General features: G+C 35.9%; 1 protein-coding gene and 1 pseudogene across 5 annotated transcripts in view; both read left to right on the top strand.

The window, feature by feature from the left end:
• ARNTL2 (aryl hydrocarbon receptor nuclear translocator like 2) overlaps window positions 1–13,190 on the top strand; it is a 123,496-nt gene extending 110,306 nt beyond the window's left edge. For 3 of the 5 annotated variants that reach the window (XM_049102584.1, XM_035707402.2, XM_049102583.1), the window contains 3 exons: window positions 5,541–5,616; window positions 7,375–7,483; window positions 8,946–13,190. In XM_049102584.1, the coding sequence (XP_048958541.1) occupies window positions 5,541–5,616; window positions 7,375–7,483; window positions 8,946–9,082 (322 nt within the window). In that variant the 3' untranslated portion in view covers window positions 9,083–13,190. Of the gene's footprint in view, window positions 1–5,540; window positions 5,617–7,374; window positions 7,484–8,945 lie in introns of those variants that run through there. The other 2 variants (XR_004809870.2, XR_007406424.1) reach the window with 2 other exon arrangements.
• Window positions 13,191–14,298: 1,108 nt separating this feature from the next.
• On the top strand, window positions 14,299–15,299 carry LOC112665671 (secreted frizzled-related protein 3-like; annotated as a pseudogene).
• The last annotated feature ends 4,619 nt before the right edge of the window (window positions 15,300–19,918 follow it).

Here is a 19,918-nt window from a genome sequence, read left to right as displayed (position 1 = left end):
AAAAACAGAATGGACATTACACTCAATGGTGAAAAACTAGAGCTTTTTCTCTAAGACCAAGAACAATAACATCCCCTCTTCACCACTTTTATTCAACATAGAACTGGGAGTTCTAACCATAACTATCAGACAAGAAAAAGAATAAAAGACATCCAAACTGGTAAGGATAAAGTAAAACAGTTACTTCTTGCTGATAACATGGAACCATACATATAAAACACTAAAAACTCTACCAAAAAACTAGGAAATAAATGGATTCAGTAAGTTGTGAGATACAAAAACCAATATATGGAAGCCTGTTGTTTCTATATGCTAATAAAGTAGCAGAAAGAGAAATTAAGCAAGAAATTAAGAAATTAAGCAATTAAGAAATTAAGCAATTCTGTTTACAATTACACTTAATAAAATACCTAGCAATAAACTAAGGAGTTTAAAGTTCTGTACCTTGAAAAGTACAAAATACTGATGAAAGAAATTGAAGAGGACACAGACAATTGGAAGGACATACTATGCTCATGGATTGGAAAAATATTAAAATGCCCATACTATCCGAAGCAATCTACAGATTCAATATAATCCCTATTAAAATACAAATAGCATTTTTCGTACAACTAAAACCCTGAAATTTGTATGAAACCATGAAAGTTTCCAAATAGCCAAAGCAATCTTGAGAAGGAAGAACAAACCTGGAGGTATCACAGTATCAAATTTCAAGATATATTCTAAATCATAAAAAAAATTATGATATTGGCACACATTTAGACACATAGATCAATGGAACAGAAGAGAGCCCAGAAATAAACCCATGATTATATGGTCAATTAATCTATAAAAAAGGAGGGAAGAACATGCAATGGGAAAGGACAGTCTCTTTAATAAACAGTTCTGGGAAAACTGGATAGCTACATGCAAAAGAACTTATACCATACACAAAAATAAATTTGAAATAGATTAGAGACCTAAATATGAGAACTAAAACCTTAAAATTTCTAGGGGAAAAAAAGGCAGTAATCTCTTGGACACTGACCTTAGCAACATTTTCTAGATAGGTCTTCTGAGGTAAGGGAAACAAAAACAAAAATAAACTACCGGAATTACATCAAAATAAAAAGGTTTTACACAGCAAAGGAAAGCATCAACAAAACTAAAAGGTAACCTACAGAATAGGAGACAATATTTACAACTACTACATTTCATAACAGCTTAATACCCAAAATAAAGAATGTATACAACTCAACATCAAAAAGACCCTAAACACCACAATTTAAAAATGGGCAGAGGAAACATGAGAGACTCCTAACTCTGGGAAACAAAGGGTAGTGGAAGGGGAGGTGGGCAGGGGAATAGGGTAACTGGGTGACGCATTGAGGAGGGCACTTGATGGGATGAGCACTGGGTGTTATACTAGATGTTGGCAAATAGAACTTCAATTTAAAAAAAAAAAAGAATAAAAAAATAAATAAATAATAAAATAAAAAAGAATAGAAAAAAATGGGCAGAGGATCTGAATATACATTCTCCAAAGAACACATACAGATGGCCAATAGATACATGTAAAGATGCTCAACATCACTCGTCATCAGGGAAAGGCAAATCAAAACCACAATGAGATATCACCTCACACCTGTCAGAATGGCTAAAAATCAAAAGACAAGAAATAGCAGGTATTGGGGAGATTGTGGAGAAAAAGCAGCCCATATGCATGGTTGGTGGGAATGTAAATTGGTGCATCCATCGTGGAAAATAGCATAGAGGTTCCTCAAAGAATTAAAAATAGAAATACCACCTGAGTGGCTCAATCAGTTAAGTGTCTGACTCTTGGTTTCAGCTCAGGCCATGATCTCAGGATTGGAAGATCGAGCTGTCAATGAACTCTGTGCTCAGCCGGTAGTCTTTTTTTTTTTTTTTAATAAAAATTTTTAAAAGATTTTATTTATTTCATGAGAGACACAGACAGAGGGAGAAGCAGGCTCCATGCAGGGAGCCTGATGTGAGACTTGATCCCGGGACTCCAGGACCATGCCCTGAGCCAAAGGCAGACACTCAACCGCTGAGCCACCCAGGCATCCCAGCAAGGAGTCTTCTTGAGATTCTCTCCCTCGCCCTTCACCCCACTAGCACACACACGTTGTCTCTCAAATAAAATCTTTAAAAATAGAAATACCTATATATGATCTGTTAATTCCATTGCTGAGTAATTACCCAAAGAAAATGTAAGCACTAATTTGAAAGGATCTGTGCACCCTATGTTTATTGCACCATTAATGATAGCCAAATATGGAAACAACCTAAGTGTCCATTGATAGATGAATGGATAAAGAAGTGTTGCAATAGTGTTTACACAGTGGCAGTATTCTGAGCAATGAGGTTTGTCTGAGGTGCAATTATTGCTAAGAAGTAGCATATGTGCGTGTGTGTACGCACACACACGATATTACTCAGTCATAAAAAAGGAATGAGGTCTTGCCACTTACATCATCATGGACTTAGAGGTTGTATACTGAGTGAAATAAGTCTGACAGAGAAATACCACAGGATTTCACTTCTATGTGGAGTCTAAAAAATTAACAAAAAGCAGAAACAGACCCATAAATACATAGAACTGATGGTTACCAGAGAACAGGAGTGTGGAGAGGATGGGTAAAATGGGTGAAAGGAAGTGGGAGGTACAGGCTTCCAGTTACAGTATTAATAAGTCAATGGAAAAAAAGGTACATAGAGAATATAGTCAATGGTAATGTAATAACATTAGTGACAGATTGGAGCCACACTTGTGGTGAGCACAGCATAATGTATAAAGTTGTTGAAGAACTGTGTTGTATGCCTGAAACTAGTGTAACATTGTGTGTCAACTATACTTCAATGTAAAAGAAGATGAAAAACATAAGAAAAAATATACTTACAGTATTTATCAAAGAAAATTCATGTGTAAGTGGACCCATACAGTTCAATCCCATGTTGGTCAAGGGTCAACTTTATATATAAAATTAAACAAGGTGATGAGGTTTTTCATTTATAAGATTGTCAAAGATTTGAAAGTTTGATAATACTCAGTATGGGTGAGTGACTGTGGGAGTAAACAGTGGGAAATAGTTTTTTTAATTAATAAGTTAATACAAATATTCTGGAGGGCAATATGATGATACCTATTAAAAAATGTAAATGGTTATAGTCTTAGACTCAAATTCTACCCCAGGAGCAAATATTCTTACACGACTGTGCAAAGGTCGATGAATAAGACCTTTCATTGCATGCTTGTTTACAGTAGTGATTTAAATATTTATCATAGCCACAACTTGTTATGGCATACCTATACAACAGAGTATTGCGCAACTGTTAAGAATTAGGTAGTTCTATTTATACTAATATAGAAAGCTCTTTAAAATATGTAGTTAATAGCGCAGGAATAGAACAAAAGAATAGTATGTATAATAACTCATTTGTATAAGAAAAAAAGAGATGAGTTTATATATGTGAATATGTGTATATGCAGGCTCCTAATTGCCCATCTAAAACCCTTGAGACCAGATAGGCCTTGAACATAGAATTTCGTTGGATCTTAGATCGTGTTTTGGAATTTACTTTTTTTAAGAGAACAATTAGTTATCTCATGGGCAGCACCCCATAATCCAATTAGTATTTATGCTTTGAGAAGTATTTACAGATTAAATGGTAAAATGTGTGGGAGAAGAGAAGAGTTTGGGGTATATATATTAAATAAGATTTGGGAAAGAATTACTGAAGCTGTTTGGTGGATATATGCTCTTTCATTTTATCATCTAATTTTACATCTTTTTGCAGTTTTCTGTAAAAAAGCTTAAAGATATTTCTAAAGTGAATAGTTGTAAATACTGGCAGAACAAAGTAGGATAAAACATTAGCCTCATTATCAGGTCAGATTTTGCTGAGTTCAGATCAATTCTGATTTTACTGCCACAAGAATTATGGAAAAATCAGTGTTTTTTTTTTAAGAATTATGGAAAATCAGTTTTCAAGGCATTTTGGATTTTGGAATTGTAAAGAACCTAAACCCCACAATCTATAACAATACAGAAAGTTGTTCAGACTAGTTGAATCTGAGTCTTCTCATATTTGCAACTAGGTGTTGAAGAGTGGGAGATATAGAAGAGGGAAGAAATTTTTGCTTTTTGTTTTCTACCATTTTGTTAGTCTAATTTTTTTAAGTTCTCCTATTAAAAAGTTTCCACTAAAGGAAATCATGGAGACATTTGTCATGTGACTACTGTATGTCCAATTTTATTGAATATTGAATACTTGCAATGTGCTATATGCTTTAAGTATTGAAAGTATTATAAATCATACACACAAGGATATGCACATAATCCATCATACACTTTGATCACAAATTTCTTTACAACACTTAATATGTAAAACTGGCCATAGCATAGGGTGTATTTTTAAATGCTTGAGTGTGTAGTTTGTACAATCTTGGCATTTAATCCTATACTGACTTTTGCTATAGGATCCAGGGTTCCTTCTAGATTTAAGGTTTTACAACTAAGTGACTTAAGTAATGAAAAACCCATCAGTAAGAGACAGTTTATCTTTTAATTGGAATAAAATATATATAGTATTTTTTTAAGATTTTATTTATTCATGAGATACACAAAGGCAGAGATATAGGCAGAGGGAGAAGCAGGCTCCCTGCAGGGAGCCCAATGCAGGACTTGATCCCAGGATTCTGGAATTGTGACCTGAGCCAAAGGCAGATGCTCAAACACTGAGCTACCCAGGTGCCCCAAAGTTTAGTATTTGAACCATTTTTAGGTATATAGTTCAGTAGCATTAAGTACATTTACATTGTGGTGTAATCACCACCACCATCCATCTCTAGAACTTTTTTCACCTTGCAAAACTGAAACTCCCACCAAACTATGATGTCCATTTCCCTCTCCCCTTAGTCCCTGGCAATCACCAGCCTACTTTCTGTCTCTGAATTTGACTACTCTGAGTAGTTCATATGAATGAATCATATTGTATTTGTCCTTGTGTGCTACTGTCAAAGTCTTGAAGAGACCAGTATTATTATATTAGGTCTTGAAGCGATTAAAGTGTAGGATATTGTTTACATTGTTTTGGGGTTTGTTGATTTTTCTACCTGGGGATAAATTATAGTAAAAACAGGACACATTTTTCATTGAAATAGGCAGGATATTAGGAAAATTTCTTTATTCTTGGTTCTGTTATTTATATGGAATTGATAAGGAACAGAATCTTGATGTGAATGCCTACTTTGAACTGCTATTTATTAATCCATTACTTTACCACATGCTTTATTAAGACAGACAACATGATTTACCTAAGAGCTCTTAGCTCAGAGTTTTAGGTTTCTATTTACCACAGGGTGTTTTTCAACATTCCATAGTAGAAAAATAAGTATGGCACTGAATAGGTTGTCTAATTATGGAAACTGTCCTGACCTTCAGTCTCCTGTTTTTCACTGTATTTTTAAAATCATATTATAAGATAATTTTTCCTCTAAATACATAGAGAAAATTTTTATGTGTCACTTTTTGAAGGTTACAGTCTCCTTCTCTTGATGACTCAAGTCCAACAGATTTAATGAAAGATTCTTGTGCTATCAACTCCAGGAAAGTAAGTACAATAAGTAATAATACACATGAAATAAGTGGGTGAAATTTGTTCCTTCTTAATTATTTCCCTTGAGAAAACATGCCATCCTATAAAATGAACTCTTTCCATGGTTTTTAAGAAACAACATAGAATAGTGGTTGACAGAGAAGTTTCAGCACACTTACTATCTGGGTCCATGTTGTGACTTTGACACTTACTGCTTGGTAAGTAACCTCAGGCTTGTTTTATAAACTTTGTGCCTCAATTTCCTCATCTGTTAAATAGGGGGTAGCAAATAGCACCAAACTTAGAGTGGTGTGTGAATTACTTGATTTGATATAAAAAAACAAAAACTTAACAATGCCTGGTACACAATATATGCTCAATATATGGTAGGTATTATATTATTTTAATGGGCTCCAGTTCAGTGGATTAAATGTACTCCTTATGGTCTGGAAAAAGAAATTTTAATACTGTAAACTACAAGTATTACATACTGTTTAACTCGGTTTAACAAATACTATTTATAATACATTGTTACATATACAAAATTGACTCAACATAGTGCTACGCATCTGGAAGAGTCAAGTACAATAGAATTGTAAGGTATCTCAGGGAACAGCAGGATCTAAAGTAAGTCTATAAGTGGTCTAAAAAAATAGGAGAAAAGAGAAATCTGACCAGAGACATAAAGAACATTGAAAAAAAATGTTTTTATACAAATGTCATGAGTCTTTTGGTCTAGTATTTAACTTCTACTCATACATTTAGTAAATGTTTACTAGGTATCCATTTTGTGCCAGACAATAGGCAAGAAGGAGGGAGTTAAGTCATCCCAACATAATCTCCAAGCAGTATACATTATGTAGACATTTTATAAATCAAGATCATCAACTTAAGACAATACAGGTAAATATTGTACTTTTTCCCACCGAGCATTATTGCATTTATTTAGTGTTCAAAATAAACTTTTGTTTCATAAAACATAAAACTCAGATAGTGGTTACCTTAGCAGAAGAGAAAAAGGGATGTGGTCAGAGGATAATTGCCACACTAATAAGTTGTCAGTAATACTACATTGGTAAGCGATGTATGTTGATGAGCTACTGATTAACTATTTGCTTGGTCTGTAACTATGTAACAGTATATTAACTTTTTGGTAAAAGCCTCCAGTTTAATCCATTTCTTATTCAATAGCACTATTTCCCATTGTAGTTTCAGGTGAGACACAGTTTCACCATCATTTTTCTTAAAAATAAGCAGCTTTTCCTTCTTAATCTAAAACTTGTCCTTCTAGTATGTGCATTCATTTATGGTTATAACGAATGTGAACTATGGAGTCAGGTGGATGGGTTAGAATAATGGTCCCAACACTTGGGCAAGCTATTAGCTTCTTTAGCCCTTAGATTCTTGACCTCACAACATTTGAAACATGAAATGAGCGGAGCCTGTGGATTGCCTAGCACACAGTCCTCAGTAAATGCAAGCTGTCACACCAATGAGGGCAGTGGTAGTGCTGCCAACATTTGGCCTACATTTGATCATTACTAAAAGATCTTTATTTCATTCAAGTAGGAACCTTAACTGTTTATTATTTTTAAAATAAAATAAATTTATTTTTTATTGGTGTTCAATTTGCCAACATACAGAATAACACCCAGTGCTCATCCCGTCAAGTGCCCCCGTCAGTGCCCGCCACCCAGTCACCCCCACCCCCTGCCCTCCTCCCCTTCCACCACCCCTAGTTCACCTTAACTGTTTATTATTCTGTCTTTTCAGACGTCAAAAAAGGAGTTGATTCCACTAAATTCTTCTGAAATAGGGAAGTCAGAGGCTACAAGGCGAAACCAAAGTGCTGTTCCTCCCCATAGTCATGAACCACTCCTTGGTAAGATTTCTTGGCAACTGCCCGCCACCCATTTTAGTTTTCCAAACACTTTCTTAATCATTAGGTTTTCAGACATAGGAGACTTCTAGAGAAGCAATGAGCTTTAAAACTAAGATTTTTCCATTCAAAATCCTAAGCACAATAATTAAACTCTTTGACTTTAAGGTGTATGCTACTCAGTGCCTGGACATTGAAAATTCCGTTATCAACAGAATTAGTTATGGGTATTGTTAATACATACCATTTAAATAAAAAAGTATTTAAGATGCAATTATTCACTTAACTATATTTATGCAGACTCAAATCAAGTAAATTGAAGTGACACAGTTTTATATCATCCATAACTAACACTAATCTACTGGAAATGTAAGTTAAAGAGAAAACAAGAACTTGAAAGAAACTGGGTTTCAGCCTCACAGAGCATTACATGTTAATCATCTCAAATTCTATTTTACTTTGAAAGATTTCTAGAAAACTTTGGCTAATATGTAGCTGTGTGTTAACCCATAATTTCTAGGGCCTCTTCCTTATCTCTAACTTAAATAATCTTACTTCTATGGTTTCTTATTTCCTTTTTCAATGAAAAATCTCTTATAAGATTTTTCAGATTTTTGGAAGGGGATGCTTTTCTGTCAGGCTTCCCTTTCAGGTTAAAGTAGTACAGAATTTGGGGATCCCTGGGTGGCTCAGCAGTTTGGCGCCTGCCTTTGGCCCAGGGCGCGATCCTGGAGTCCCAGGATCGAGTCCCACGTCGGGCTCCCGTCATGGAGCTTGCTTCTCCCTCCTCCTGTGTCTCTGCCTCTCTCTCTCTATCATAAATAAATAAATCTTTAAAAAAATAATACTTTAAGAAGTACATAATTTTCACAAGGAATGATAAAGTTAAGTTTATCCTTCCAGGCTCTATACATTCATATGCATAGAGACTAGCCCCTAGGTCCCAATTGTCTGGGAGTCCATACCTTTTAGTGCTGTTATTTTCTATTAGAAAACTCATAGATCAGCTTATTTTTGTGCATCAAGAGTTATGTGCAGTTTCTGACAGCACTTTGTTATAAATTTAAAAATATATCCGCCTTATGCAATTTAAGACACATGCTTTTCCTTCAAAATTCTATTGTGTAGTATTCTAGCCTTGCGATTAGTTTTTTTGAAGTTTTAATTTAATTCCAGTTAACATACAGTGTAATATTAGTTTCAGGTGTACAATATAGTAATTCAACACTTCCATACATCACCTGATGCTTATCACAAGGGCACTCCTTAATCCCCTACACCTATCTCACCTATCCACCCACCCACCTCCCCTCTAGTAACCATTAGTTTGTTCTCTATAATTAAGAGTCTGTTTCTTGAATATCATTAAAAATGACTAAGCAAGCCAAAAGAGAGAGAGAGAGAGAGAGAGATCATCTTTTAACCTCCAAACATACTTACACAGGTCTGTATTTTAATTTCATAGGCGAAAATGCCCAGCTGGATTTTGATGCCTTGTGTGACAATGACGACACAGCCATGGCTGCCTTCATGAACTACTTTGAAGCAGAGGGGGGCCTGGGAGACCCCGGAGACTTCAGTGACATCCACTGGACACTCTAGCATTTTACTTTTAACTCTTAAAAATTAGGAAAGTGTTAAAGCATTTCATTTACAAAAAAACTGTATAACCTCTGTACTGTATTGATACTGATTTTATCTTTTATTCCTCAGTAGTCTACCAATTGTTATAGATTTGCACCTTACTTCCACAGCAGTATGGGGAGATGTGAGGTTTCCCTTTACAAAGAATGGTTCAGTTCCCTACTGACTTCTTTACTCAGTGAAATGGCTTAAAACCCACTAGTTGCTATCCCTTTGTTAAAATACTTCCAACCAAGAATATCACATACATCTTGTTTTGGTTTTGTTTTTATTTTCTGATGCAGTTTTTGAGTTTGAGGAGTTTCGTATTGCCACTTTCCTGTGTCTAAGATTCATTTATAATGGATTTATAATAGTATATTTGTAGAAGTTGGAGCATCTCCATTTCTTATATCTTATATATTGAAGACAGGGCTTACACACTTTAAGAAAACGAACATTTAAAGAGATGGTACAATTGGTAGTCATAATTCCAATGTACACTGTATTCAGTCATTGCACATTTGAGTAAACAGAAAGCCAGGATAGTTAGCTTGGTCAAGAACATGAGAAGGACTTTAAGAGGATTTATTTAAAACTCAGGGAAAAAAAAAAAAAAAAAAAAAAGGTTTCAACCTTGCTACAGAAAAGAAAAGATTTCAGGCCCTAGATCTTGGTAATTATCCCATACATGTAAGAATTACTGTTAATATAACTATTCAAGATTTTCATTATATATAAAACCATTTTTTTCTGCAGAAAGATACTTAATGAAAGATCAGCCATGGAGGAAAAAACAAGCCCAGGCAGGTTAACGTTCTTGGGTAAAGTCCCAGTTAAATTCATATTTTAAAAATGTTTATTGCACATAAATCAGTTTCTTTATACACATTTGGGAAAGCGATAGGTTCACTGGTGAAATGATTAGTTAACTGACCCAGGAACTAAATGTGGCCTTCTAGATTAGGCAATTACAATCACTGTTGCCTATAACCAATTACATGAATGCTAAGTAAAGTTTTGAAACTGAGGCAATGAGAAAGAATTTAAAAAACAATTTTCTAGCTATAATTACAAATTTGGAGATTGTCTTTTAAACTTGCAATTGAGGGGTGGCTTATACTTGAGCACAAGAATATTTAGAATCATGTATGTATACATACCTTTTTGAAGGTCATACTTTCATAATACCTTATGTTTTTTCATAGCTCTTTCTAGTTTACCAAGTGTGTTTTCATAGATTTTCTTTTGTGCCCCACAAGTCAAAGTATAATAGACTAGGAAATTAATGGGGAAGCCCGAGGCTTTGATATAGGGGATCCAATGTGTTCTCTTCCTCTACGTGGCACTACACTTTCCAAGTTATCCCTCTGAGCCTTGCACCAAAACAAAGCATTATTTTGACCTTGCACATTTCCTTAGGCTGGATGTAATAAGTTAGAACATTTGTCAAGCAGGTTAATAGCAAACATACCAACAGGCAATGGGCCAAAAGCACGTCCTCCCTTCAGGCCTGACCACAGCAGTGGCTACCTGGGCAAGGGTGTATTGGCACATTGTCCTCCAGCCAATACAAGGTTCCAGCAATATGGGAGGGTAAGCTCCCACTTCTGGGACTTGAGAGACATGTAGGTTTACAAGAAGCCAAAGAAACCCTACAAGATGAGGGAGATGGGTTTGCCGTAGGCTAAGCATGATAGTTTTAAGTCTGAAGAAGGGGGATCAATCACATCTGTTAAGTCCGAGGCTGTCCCAACGTAACAGTTTAGGGTCTAAACCATTGCAGGTTGGGCTTGGCCTCCAGAGTTGACCTAAGCCAGTAATAGCAAGATGGATCACCGTGGCTGGATGGCCTTGAAAGCAGAGGGCCAGACCCTCCCGATGCAAGGATTTGGGAGGCAGAGTTTCCAGAGGCCAGCCATTGCTACCCCACAGAGAAGCAGTTTTATTCTCTTTGCAAGAGGAAGAGTTGGTCTGTAGACCAGTGGGCAGATAGTCAATTGAAGGCTTTGCTTTTCTACTAACCCACTCGACTGTTTTTGTTTTTGTTTTTGTTTTTATTTTGTAGATTTTTGTCCTGGACCCAGAATCCAATCCATACAATGTAGCTCTCCCAAGTTTAGTGTTTTCTCTAAAGTGTGTATGTAGCATTTACATTGAATTGCTATTAGGCATGACAGATATTTTTATGGCTTCCCCTATATTACTTTTTCTCCAACCCATTAATTTCCTGCATTTTGAAGCAAAGCATCTACATGTTAAATGAAATCATAAAAATATTAAAAAAAAAAAGAATATTCTAGTTCTGTGATTTTTTCCTAAGAAAAAAAATCTTACAATACTTACAATACAGTACTTATAATACTTACAACAAAGTACTGGAGTGGGGAAGAGCCTAGGAACAGAAAGAGCCTGCTCAGCCTCAGTTTAGCTGTTTGACCTCAAGTAAGCCATTTAAACACACTCTGTATGTGCCTCAGTTTCCTCATCTGTAACAAGAGGTTTGATCTCTAAGTTTACTTCCAGTTCTGATTCTGTGATTCTAATCTGTGGGCCTTGAATATTAGGGTCAGACTCTAGAACGGTGTCATCTAGTATATAGCCACAGGCCATGTGTGGCTATTGAACACTTGAAATGGAGATACTGCAAATTGAGATAGGCTGTAAAATTCTTACCAGGTTTTATAAACATAAAATATCACACTAAAAGTTTTTTAACAGGACACCTGGCTGGCTCAGTTGGTGGAGCTGTAACTCTTGATCTCAGGGTCATGAATTCAAGCCCCATGTCAGATATAGAACTTACTTAGATAAAAATTTTAAAATATAAAAACTATATTTTAAATAAACTGTTTTATATTGATCACATACTCCAGTATTTTGGATATACTGAACTATATAAAAAACATTTTACTTTTTACTCTTAATGTGGCTACAAGAAAATTATAAATTACACATGTGGCATGTATATATCTATTGGACAGTGCTACTCTAAAACATTTTGTTAAGTGGATATTATTGAAGTAGGCCAAAAGTTATACAATAATAACTATGATATTTACCTCTAAATGCCGTGGGTTACGGAACTGTTGTTTATTGATCCTTTAGTATAATCAAATAACTGTGAACTTCTATCAAAATTCAAAACTTTTTTGAAACCAGTAAACCTGAAAATGTTATCAGATATTTCATTACATGATGATAGCCTGAAATCAAATAAAACTTGGGCTATAATATTGACACCCTATCGCAGTCACAAAATTTGGAAACCCATTGAGAAATTGAAAGACAGATAGGAAAATAGAAAATAGAGGCTTCTGGTAGATAAGTAGGATTAAAGTACTTCATTCCAGTGTCACAATGGGAAAAGGCTGTATTTATTAGTCCTATTCTTTGAGGAATTTCTAGAATTTTATAGCATCTGGGCACAGTAAATGAAATTATCACTATCTAGTTATTAGACCATGTTTAGTGTCATTTCAGATCCTGCTCTAAAAAGGCATCTACTATTCAGATAGGTCATTGTTTGGCTCTGGAATTGGAAATTCAGATTTGCCAAACACGGTTATGGGAAGAGCCGGAAAAGATCTAGTTATCAGAAGCCATAAGGGAAAACTGCCAAGTGGCCACTAGGTGTCACTTTTCCATTTCTATAGTGCTTTGTTTTCATTAATATTTCCAAGTTCTATGGGGCCTGAGGGGGGCATTTATGACTTGCATTTAGATTAGGTCTGCCTCTCTGGTGTTAGTTGTTTTATGAAAAATGCTTTTTAAGAGAAGTCTGGGAAGATGTTTCCTCACATAATAAAAGAACTTTGGTTTAAGATGCTTTCCAGAGGTGTCGCCCGTAAAAGGGGACTGTAGAAAGAAGACTTGTCTAACCTGGAACATGCTTTATGAATTCATTTGAGAGTATATGGTATGTGTGTCACTGCTCCTACATCCCTGTGCTTAGATTTGTTTGTTTTTTTTTTTTATACAACTTTTAGCTCTTTTCCAGTTTACTTGCTCTTGTCTGTATATTGGTATTTTTTAAATTTTGTGGTAAGTAATGAAGAGTGAAATTAAAATATATTTATAATAATTACTAGTTTGAAGTTTTTTAAATTTCATGTATTAAACCTCTTCCAAAAAAGTATATCCTTAACTACTTTCTAAAGTGGAAACATAGACTAGAAGATCCAATTTTCTCAAACCACTGTCCAGAGAGATACATTGAACTACATTACTCTGTATATATGTGTGTATGTTCATGAGGATATGCTAACTGCTGTAACAGTCTGCTTGCTCATAATGGCACTCAGAAGTTCCCAGCACATATTGTTCATCTATCTGCCAATCTCAATGGAAAGAGAGTTTCTCCATTTCCTAGTAATTCACACAAAATTATCCTTTGTTTGGGCCTTTGGATCAACTTGGTTCACATAGATTTTCGTGTGGTCACCAGGCTAGAATATACAGATTGATCAGGTTTTCACTACATGCCCAAACCTGTATTTAAAGGCATCCTTGAAAGGGAAAGGATGTCAAAAATAGCCAGCTGCCTGACATCCTAGGGCCAATGGAAAGAATGGAGACATGTGCAGACAGGACCAGAAAAACTTGTAATTTATAATAGTTGATGATTTCAGAGAATTGTAGCTTAGCTCCATGAACCTTGAGTCTTGTTTTTGGTTGTTTTCTTTTGGCGGGGTTGGGATAGTGGGTAGCAGCAAGTTGTGTTATGTGTTTTTAATATCGGTCACATTTTTTGTTTAATACCAAGCCACTAGTTGCTTTGGAGGACTCTGTCTGTTGCTTCAGTGTGTAAGAGACTCCATAAAGAGTGGTCTTAAGTTCTTGTCCAGCTGTGTGTCTCTGGCATAGGATATATTTTCTTAGGCAGTCATAGTTCTTAAACTTACATTTAGGTAGTATTTTCCACATTTATTCCTATCCAGGAAAAAAAAAAAATCAGTTGCATTTTACCTTGGGAATAAATATGTCACATTTTTAAAATAACTTTTTTCTTCAAAAGACAATACTAAAGTGAGAAGGTTAGATTATGAAGACTTCTAACTTAATAGAACTCTTGAAAAATCTTTTAGTCCAACTCAAAATGATGATATAGGAAAATCCTGAATCTACTTCCTCTCCTGGGTAGACCAAACCTACAGCGGGGGGAGAGGGGAGAGTGAAGCAGGCCTCCCAGAGTCCTTGATACTGCTACATGTTGTCCCACTCTGCCATGATCATGGTCTGCATTAGTCTAGAAGGTATGCTACTATGGGCTGGGCTTGAGCTGCTCGCCCTGGCTGTGCTCTGCCTGTTGTGGATTCCTGGGGCCAGCCTGGGGCCTGTGAGCCTGTTTGCATCCTTACCCTAGAACATGACAAAGATGTCCAACCATTTGCACCACAATACCCAGATCAATGCCATCCTGGCCACTGAGCAGTTTAAAGTTGTGCTGGGCACCCCCAGGAGCCCAAATCTGCTCTTACCCTGTGCCATGTACACATCCATCTGCACCATTACTTCCAACAAGAGGACATTAAGTTCTGTAAATCTACATGCAAGTAGGCCCAGAGGGCTGCAGGCCCATCTTCATGGAGTATGGCCACTTGTGGTCTGAGAGCCAAGCTTACAAGGAGTTGCCGTTTATGACTGTGCATCTTTCATAAGGCCATTATTACTGTGGAAAGAGTGAATTTTCCTATGGATCCTAGTAATGGAAACCGTAGAGGAGCCAGCAGTGAATGCTGCAAACGTAAACCTCTTAGGGCCATGCAGAAGACCTAGTTCCAAAACAACTATGTCATTCAGGCAGGCTGAAGTTAAGAGCTAAAGGCCAGATGCCATGGCATGGCTGCAGTAGTGGAGGTGAAGGAGATTCTAAAGGCTTCTAGTAAACATTCCAAGCACACCATTAATCTTTACACCAAGTCTGGCTGCCTACGTCCTCATTAATATTAATGAGTAGTATATATTATGGGCTATAAAGGTGAGTAATGCTACAGATTTCTCAGCAATATAACTTTCCACCAAGAGTAATGGAAGGACCAGCTTTGTAAGAACAGTTAAGCACTGGGATATGAAGCTCTGTCATCCTACAATAAAAGTGATTGTAGCCATAGTAATTCCACTCAGAGGTCTGGCAGGAACTCTAACTCCCTACAAGTGCACAGCTAAACCCTGAAATGCAAGAACAACAGTGAACTTCATATGAAGACTTGCATCGCTGAACTAGCAAAGGAAAATTGCACTGTTGAACATGATATTCTGTTACTTACCATGTAAATCATGCAGTGATGGGCATTACTTCTGCTTTTCTCTTTTCTCCCTCCCTTTTTTGTAGTCTGAGTATGGATCCTTAAATTATATATATTTTACTTAACAAAAAACACAATTTATAACAATTGTGAGAAGTTTAAGACAAGAGGAGAATCTTAAAAGCAGTGAGGAAAGCAACTTGTTACAAACAAGAGAACATCCATTAAGACTATCACCAGATTTTTCAGCAGAAACTTTGAGGAGTGGCACCATATGTTCAAAATGCTGAAAGGAAAATAATTCTGCCAACCAAGAATACTCCATCCAGGAAGCCTATCGTTCAGAATAGAGAGATCAATAGTTTCCCAAACAAATGTTGAGGGAATTCATCACACTAAACCAGGCTTATAAGAAATGCTCAAGGGGACTCTTTGTAGAAAGCAAAGACCATAAGCAGGAGTGAGAAAAGTAGGAAGCACCAAAGCAGTAAAATTAAGAATATGTATAAAAATCAGTCTAGGGATTCACAAAATAGGATGTAAAATATGACATCACCTAACAAAATGGGGAGGGGAGTAAAAATTTAATGCTATTTATTTATTTATGAGAGAAAGAGCTTGAGTGTGGCGGAAGAATAGAGGGGAAAGGAGAGGAAGGTGGAAAGATTCTAGGGCTGACTCTATGCTAAGGGCAGAGCCCAATGCAGGGTTCCTATCATGACCCTGAGATCATGACCTGAGCTGAAACCAGGAGTCAGATGCTCAACCAACTGAGCCACCCAGGTGTCCCAAAAGTTAGTGCTTTTAGAATGAGTTCAAACTTAAACAACCATCAACTTTAGATAGGCCTAGCTGCATAAGATGTATATAAGCCCAATGGTAACCACAAATAAAAAACTAGTAATAGGTATGCAAAAAATAAAGAGGAAGGAATTCAAGTATTTATTTATTTATCCACAATAAAGAAAGCCAGCAAACCACAAAAGAGAGCAAGAGAATAAAGGAACAAAGAACCACAAAAACAAAGCAAGTAACAAAATGGCAATAAGTTTATTTCTATAATACTTATTTTGAATGTAAATGAACTGAGTGCTCTAATCAGAAGACAGAGGGTGACAGAAAGGATAAAAAAGCAAGACCCATCTATATGCTACCTACAAGACTCATTTTAGACCTAAAGACACTTGCAGATTAAAAGTTAAGGGATAGAGAAGCATCTGTCATGCAAAGCTGGGGTAGCAATACTTCCACTGGACAAAATAGACTTTAAAACAAAGACTATAACATGGGACAAAAAAAGATACATCACAACAAAGGGAATAATCCAATAAGAAAATACAATTGTCAGTATTTATGCACGCAACACAGGAGCACCTAAATACATAAAGCAGCTAATAACAAACTTACTGGAAGTTAATTGATATTAACACAATAGTAGAGGACTTACGCACCCCATTTACACCAATGGATAGATCATCTAAGCAGAAAAATCAACAAGGAAACGGTGGCTTTGAATGACACAGCAGACCAGATGCAACTAACAAATATATTCAGAACATTCCAGAACATAGTCTTTTCAAATGAACACGGAACTTTTCCTAGAATAGGTCACGTTAGGCCACAAAACCAATCACAACAAATTCAAAAAGATTGAAGTTATATCATACATCCTTTCCAACCACAATGTTATAAAACTAGAAATCACAAGAAAAAATCTGGAAAGAAAAAAAAAAGAAAAAGAAAAAATCTGGAAAGAATACAAATACATGTAGGTTAAATAACATGTAACTGAACAACAAATGGGTCAACTAAGAAATCAAAGAAGATATAAAAAATACATGGAGACAAATGAAAGTGAAAGCGATGATCCAGAATCTTTGGAATGTATCAAAAGTTGTTCTAGGAGGGAAGTTTATAGCAATACAAACCTACATCAAGAAGAAAAATCTCAAACAATCTAACCTTACACCTAAAGGAGCTAGAAAAGGAAGAACAAACAAAACCCAGAACCAGGAGAAGGAAGGAAATAAAGAGTAGAGCAGAAACAAAATAGAAAAAAAAAAAAGGGGGGGCAAAAAGCAGATCAAGGATACCGAGAGCTGGCTCTTTGAAAAGATCAAAATTGATAAACCCTTAGCCAGATGAGGGTCATGGGGGGATTTTAGTAAAAATCAGAAATGAAAAAAAAAAAAAAAAAAAAACCACAGAGATACAACGGATCATAAGAGAATATTATAAAAATTGTGTGCCAAAAAATTGGATAACCTAGGAGAAATGGATAAATTCCTTAAAATTTAACCTCCTAAAACTGAATCAGGAATAGAAAAATTGAGCAGACCAGTTACCAACAATGAAATTGAATCAGTAACCAAAAAATTCCCAACAAACAAAAGTTCAGGACCAGATGGCTTGACAGGTGAATTCTAGCAAATGTTTAAAAGAGAATACCTATTCTTCTCAAACTAGGCAAAAAAAAAAAAAAAAAAAAGGAAAGCTTCCAAATTCATTTTATGAAGTCAGCATTTCCCTGCTACCAAAACCAGATAAAGAGCCCCCCCAAAAAAAGAAAAAAAAAGAGTAAACAATAAGCCAATATATATGATGAACAGATGTAAAACTCTTCAACAAAATGATAGCAAACCAAATCCAATAATACGTTTAAAAAAATCTTTCACCATGATAAAGGGGGATTTATTCCTGGAATCCAAATGTGGTTAAATTTTATAAATCAATCAACATGATACAGGACATCAACAAGAGAAAGGATAAAAACCATATGATCATTTCAATAGACGCAGAAAAAGCATTTGACAAGTACAACATCCATTTGTGATAAAAACCCTCAACAAAGCAAGTTCAAAGGGAACATACCTTAACTTAATAAAGGCCATATGTGAAAAACCTATAGCTAACATAATAATGAAAAACTGAGAACTTTTTCCATAAGAATGAGAACAAGAGAAGGGATGTCTACTCTCACCACTTTTATTCAACTTAGTACTGGAAATCCCAGCCACAGCAAGCACAGAAGAGAAAGGAATAAAACACATCCAGATTGTTAAAGAAGTAAAACCATCAGTATTTGCAGCTGACATGATACCATATATAGAAAACTCTAAAAATTCTGTCAGGAAACTAGTAGTATAGATAAATGAATTCAGTAAAGTCGCAGGATACAAAAATATACAGAAATCTGTTGTATCTCTATACACTAATAATGAAGTGGCAGAAAGAGAAATTAAGAAAAACAATCTCATTTACAATTGCACCAAAAATATCTACTGAAATAAATCAAAGAAAGACAAATACCATATGATTTCACTTATATATGAATTTTTTTAAAGATTTTTTTTGAGAGAGAGAGAGTGGTAGGAGGGGCATAGGAAAAGGGAGACAATTTTTTTTTAATATTTTATTTATTTGTTCTTGAGAGACAGAGAGAGAGGCAGAGACACAGGCAGAAGGAGGAGCAGGCTCCATGCAGGGAGCCCAACGTGGGACTCGATCCCAGGTCTCCAGGATCACGCCCTGGGCCAAAGGCAGGCGCTAAACCACTGAGCCACCTGGGCTGCCCAAGGGAAACAATCTTAAGAAGACTCCCTGCTGAGCACGGAGCCTGACTCTGGGTTGGATCCCACCAGCCACCCAAGGTCCCACTAGATGTAGAATTTAAAAAATAGAACAAAACAAATAGGCTCACAGAGAAGTGGTGGTTGCCAAAGGGGAAGGGGACTAGGGATGGGTGAAATGAGTGAAGGGAATAGAGAGGTACAAATTTCCAGTTATTTGGAAGTCCCAAGATAAAAAATATAGCATGGGAAATATCGATAATACTGTGATAACTTTGATGGTGACCAATCATAGCTAAACTTACCATGGCAAGCATTGCATAATGTATAAAATTGTCAAATCAGTATGTTGTACACTTGATACTACTAATGTATGTCAACTATATTTTGATAAGTTAAAAATTGAAAATAGGACATATGATTCAACAATTCAGCTTCTGACTATTAATGGAAGAAAATGAAAACACTAACTGGATAAGATATCTGCACCCTGATGTTCACTGTGACATTATTTACAATAGCCAAGATGCAGAAACCACCACTGAGAATGAACAGATAGAGAAAATGTGTTATATGTGTATACACACTCATACACATGATTATTCAACTTAAAAAAAAAGGAGAAAATCTTGCTATTTGTGGCAACATGAATGTATCTTGAGGACATTATGCTAAGCAAAACAAATCAGAGAAAGACGAATATCGTATGACCTCACTGATAGGTGGAATCAAAACACAACAAAATCAAGCTCAGAGCATAGATTGATGGTTGGCAGAGGCAGGGAGTGGGTGAAATGGCAAATGTGGTCAAAAGGTACAAACTTCTAGCTATGAAATAAATATATCCTGAGGAAGTAGTGTCCAGCATGGTAACTATAGTTAGTATTGCTGTGTTGTCAGAAAAGACCCCGAATAGCCAGGGGAATTTTAAAAAAGAAAACCATAGCTGAGGGCATCACAATGCCAGATTTCAGGTTGTACTACAAAGCTGTGGTCAT

This window comes from Canis lupus, chromosome 27 (assembly GCF_003254725.2).
Source record: "Canis lupus dingo isolate Sandy chromosome 27, ASM325472v2, whole genome shotgun sequence".
Lineage (NCBI taxonomy): Eukaryota > Metazoa > Chordata > Mammalia > Carnivora > Canidae > Canis > Canis lupus.
This window is presented reverse-complemented; position numbering and strand designations above follow the sequence as displayed.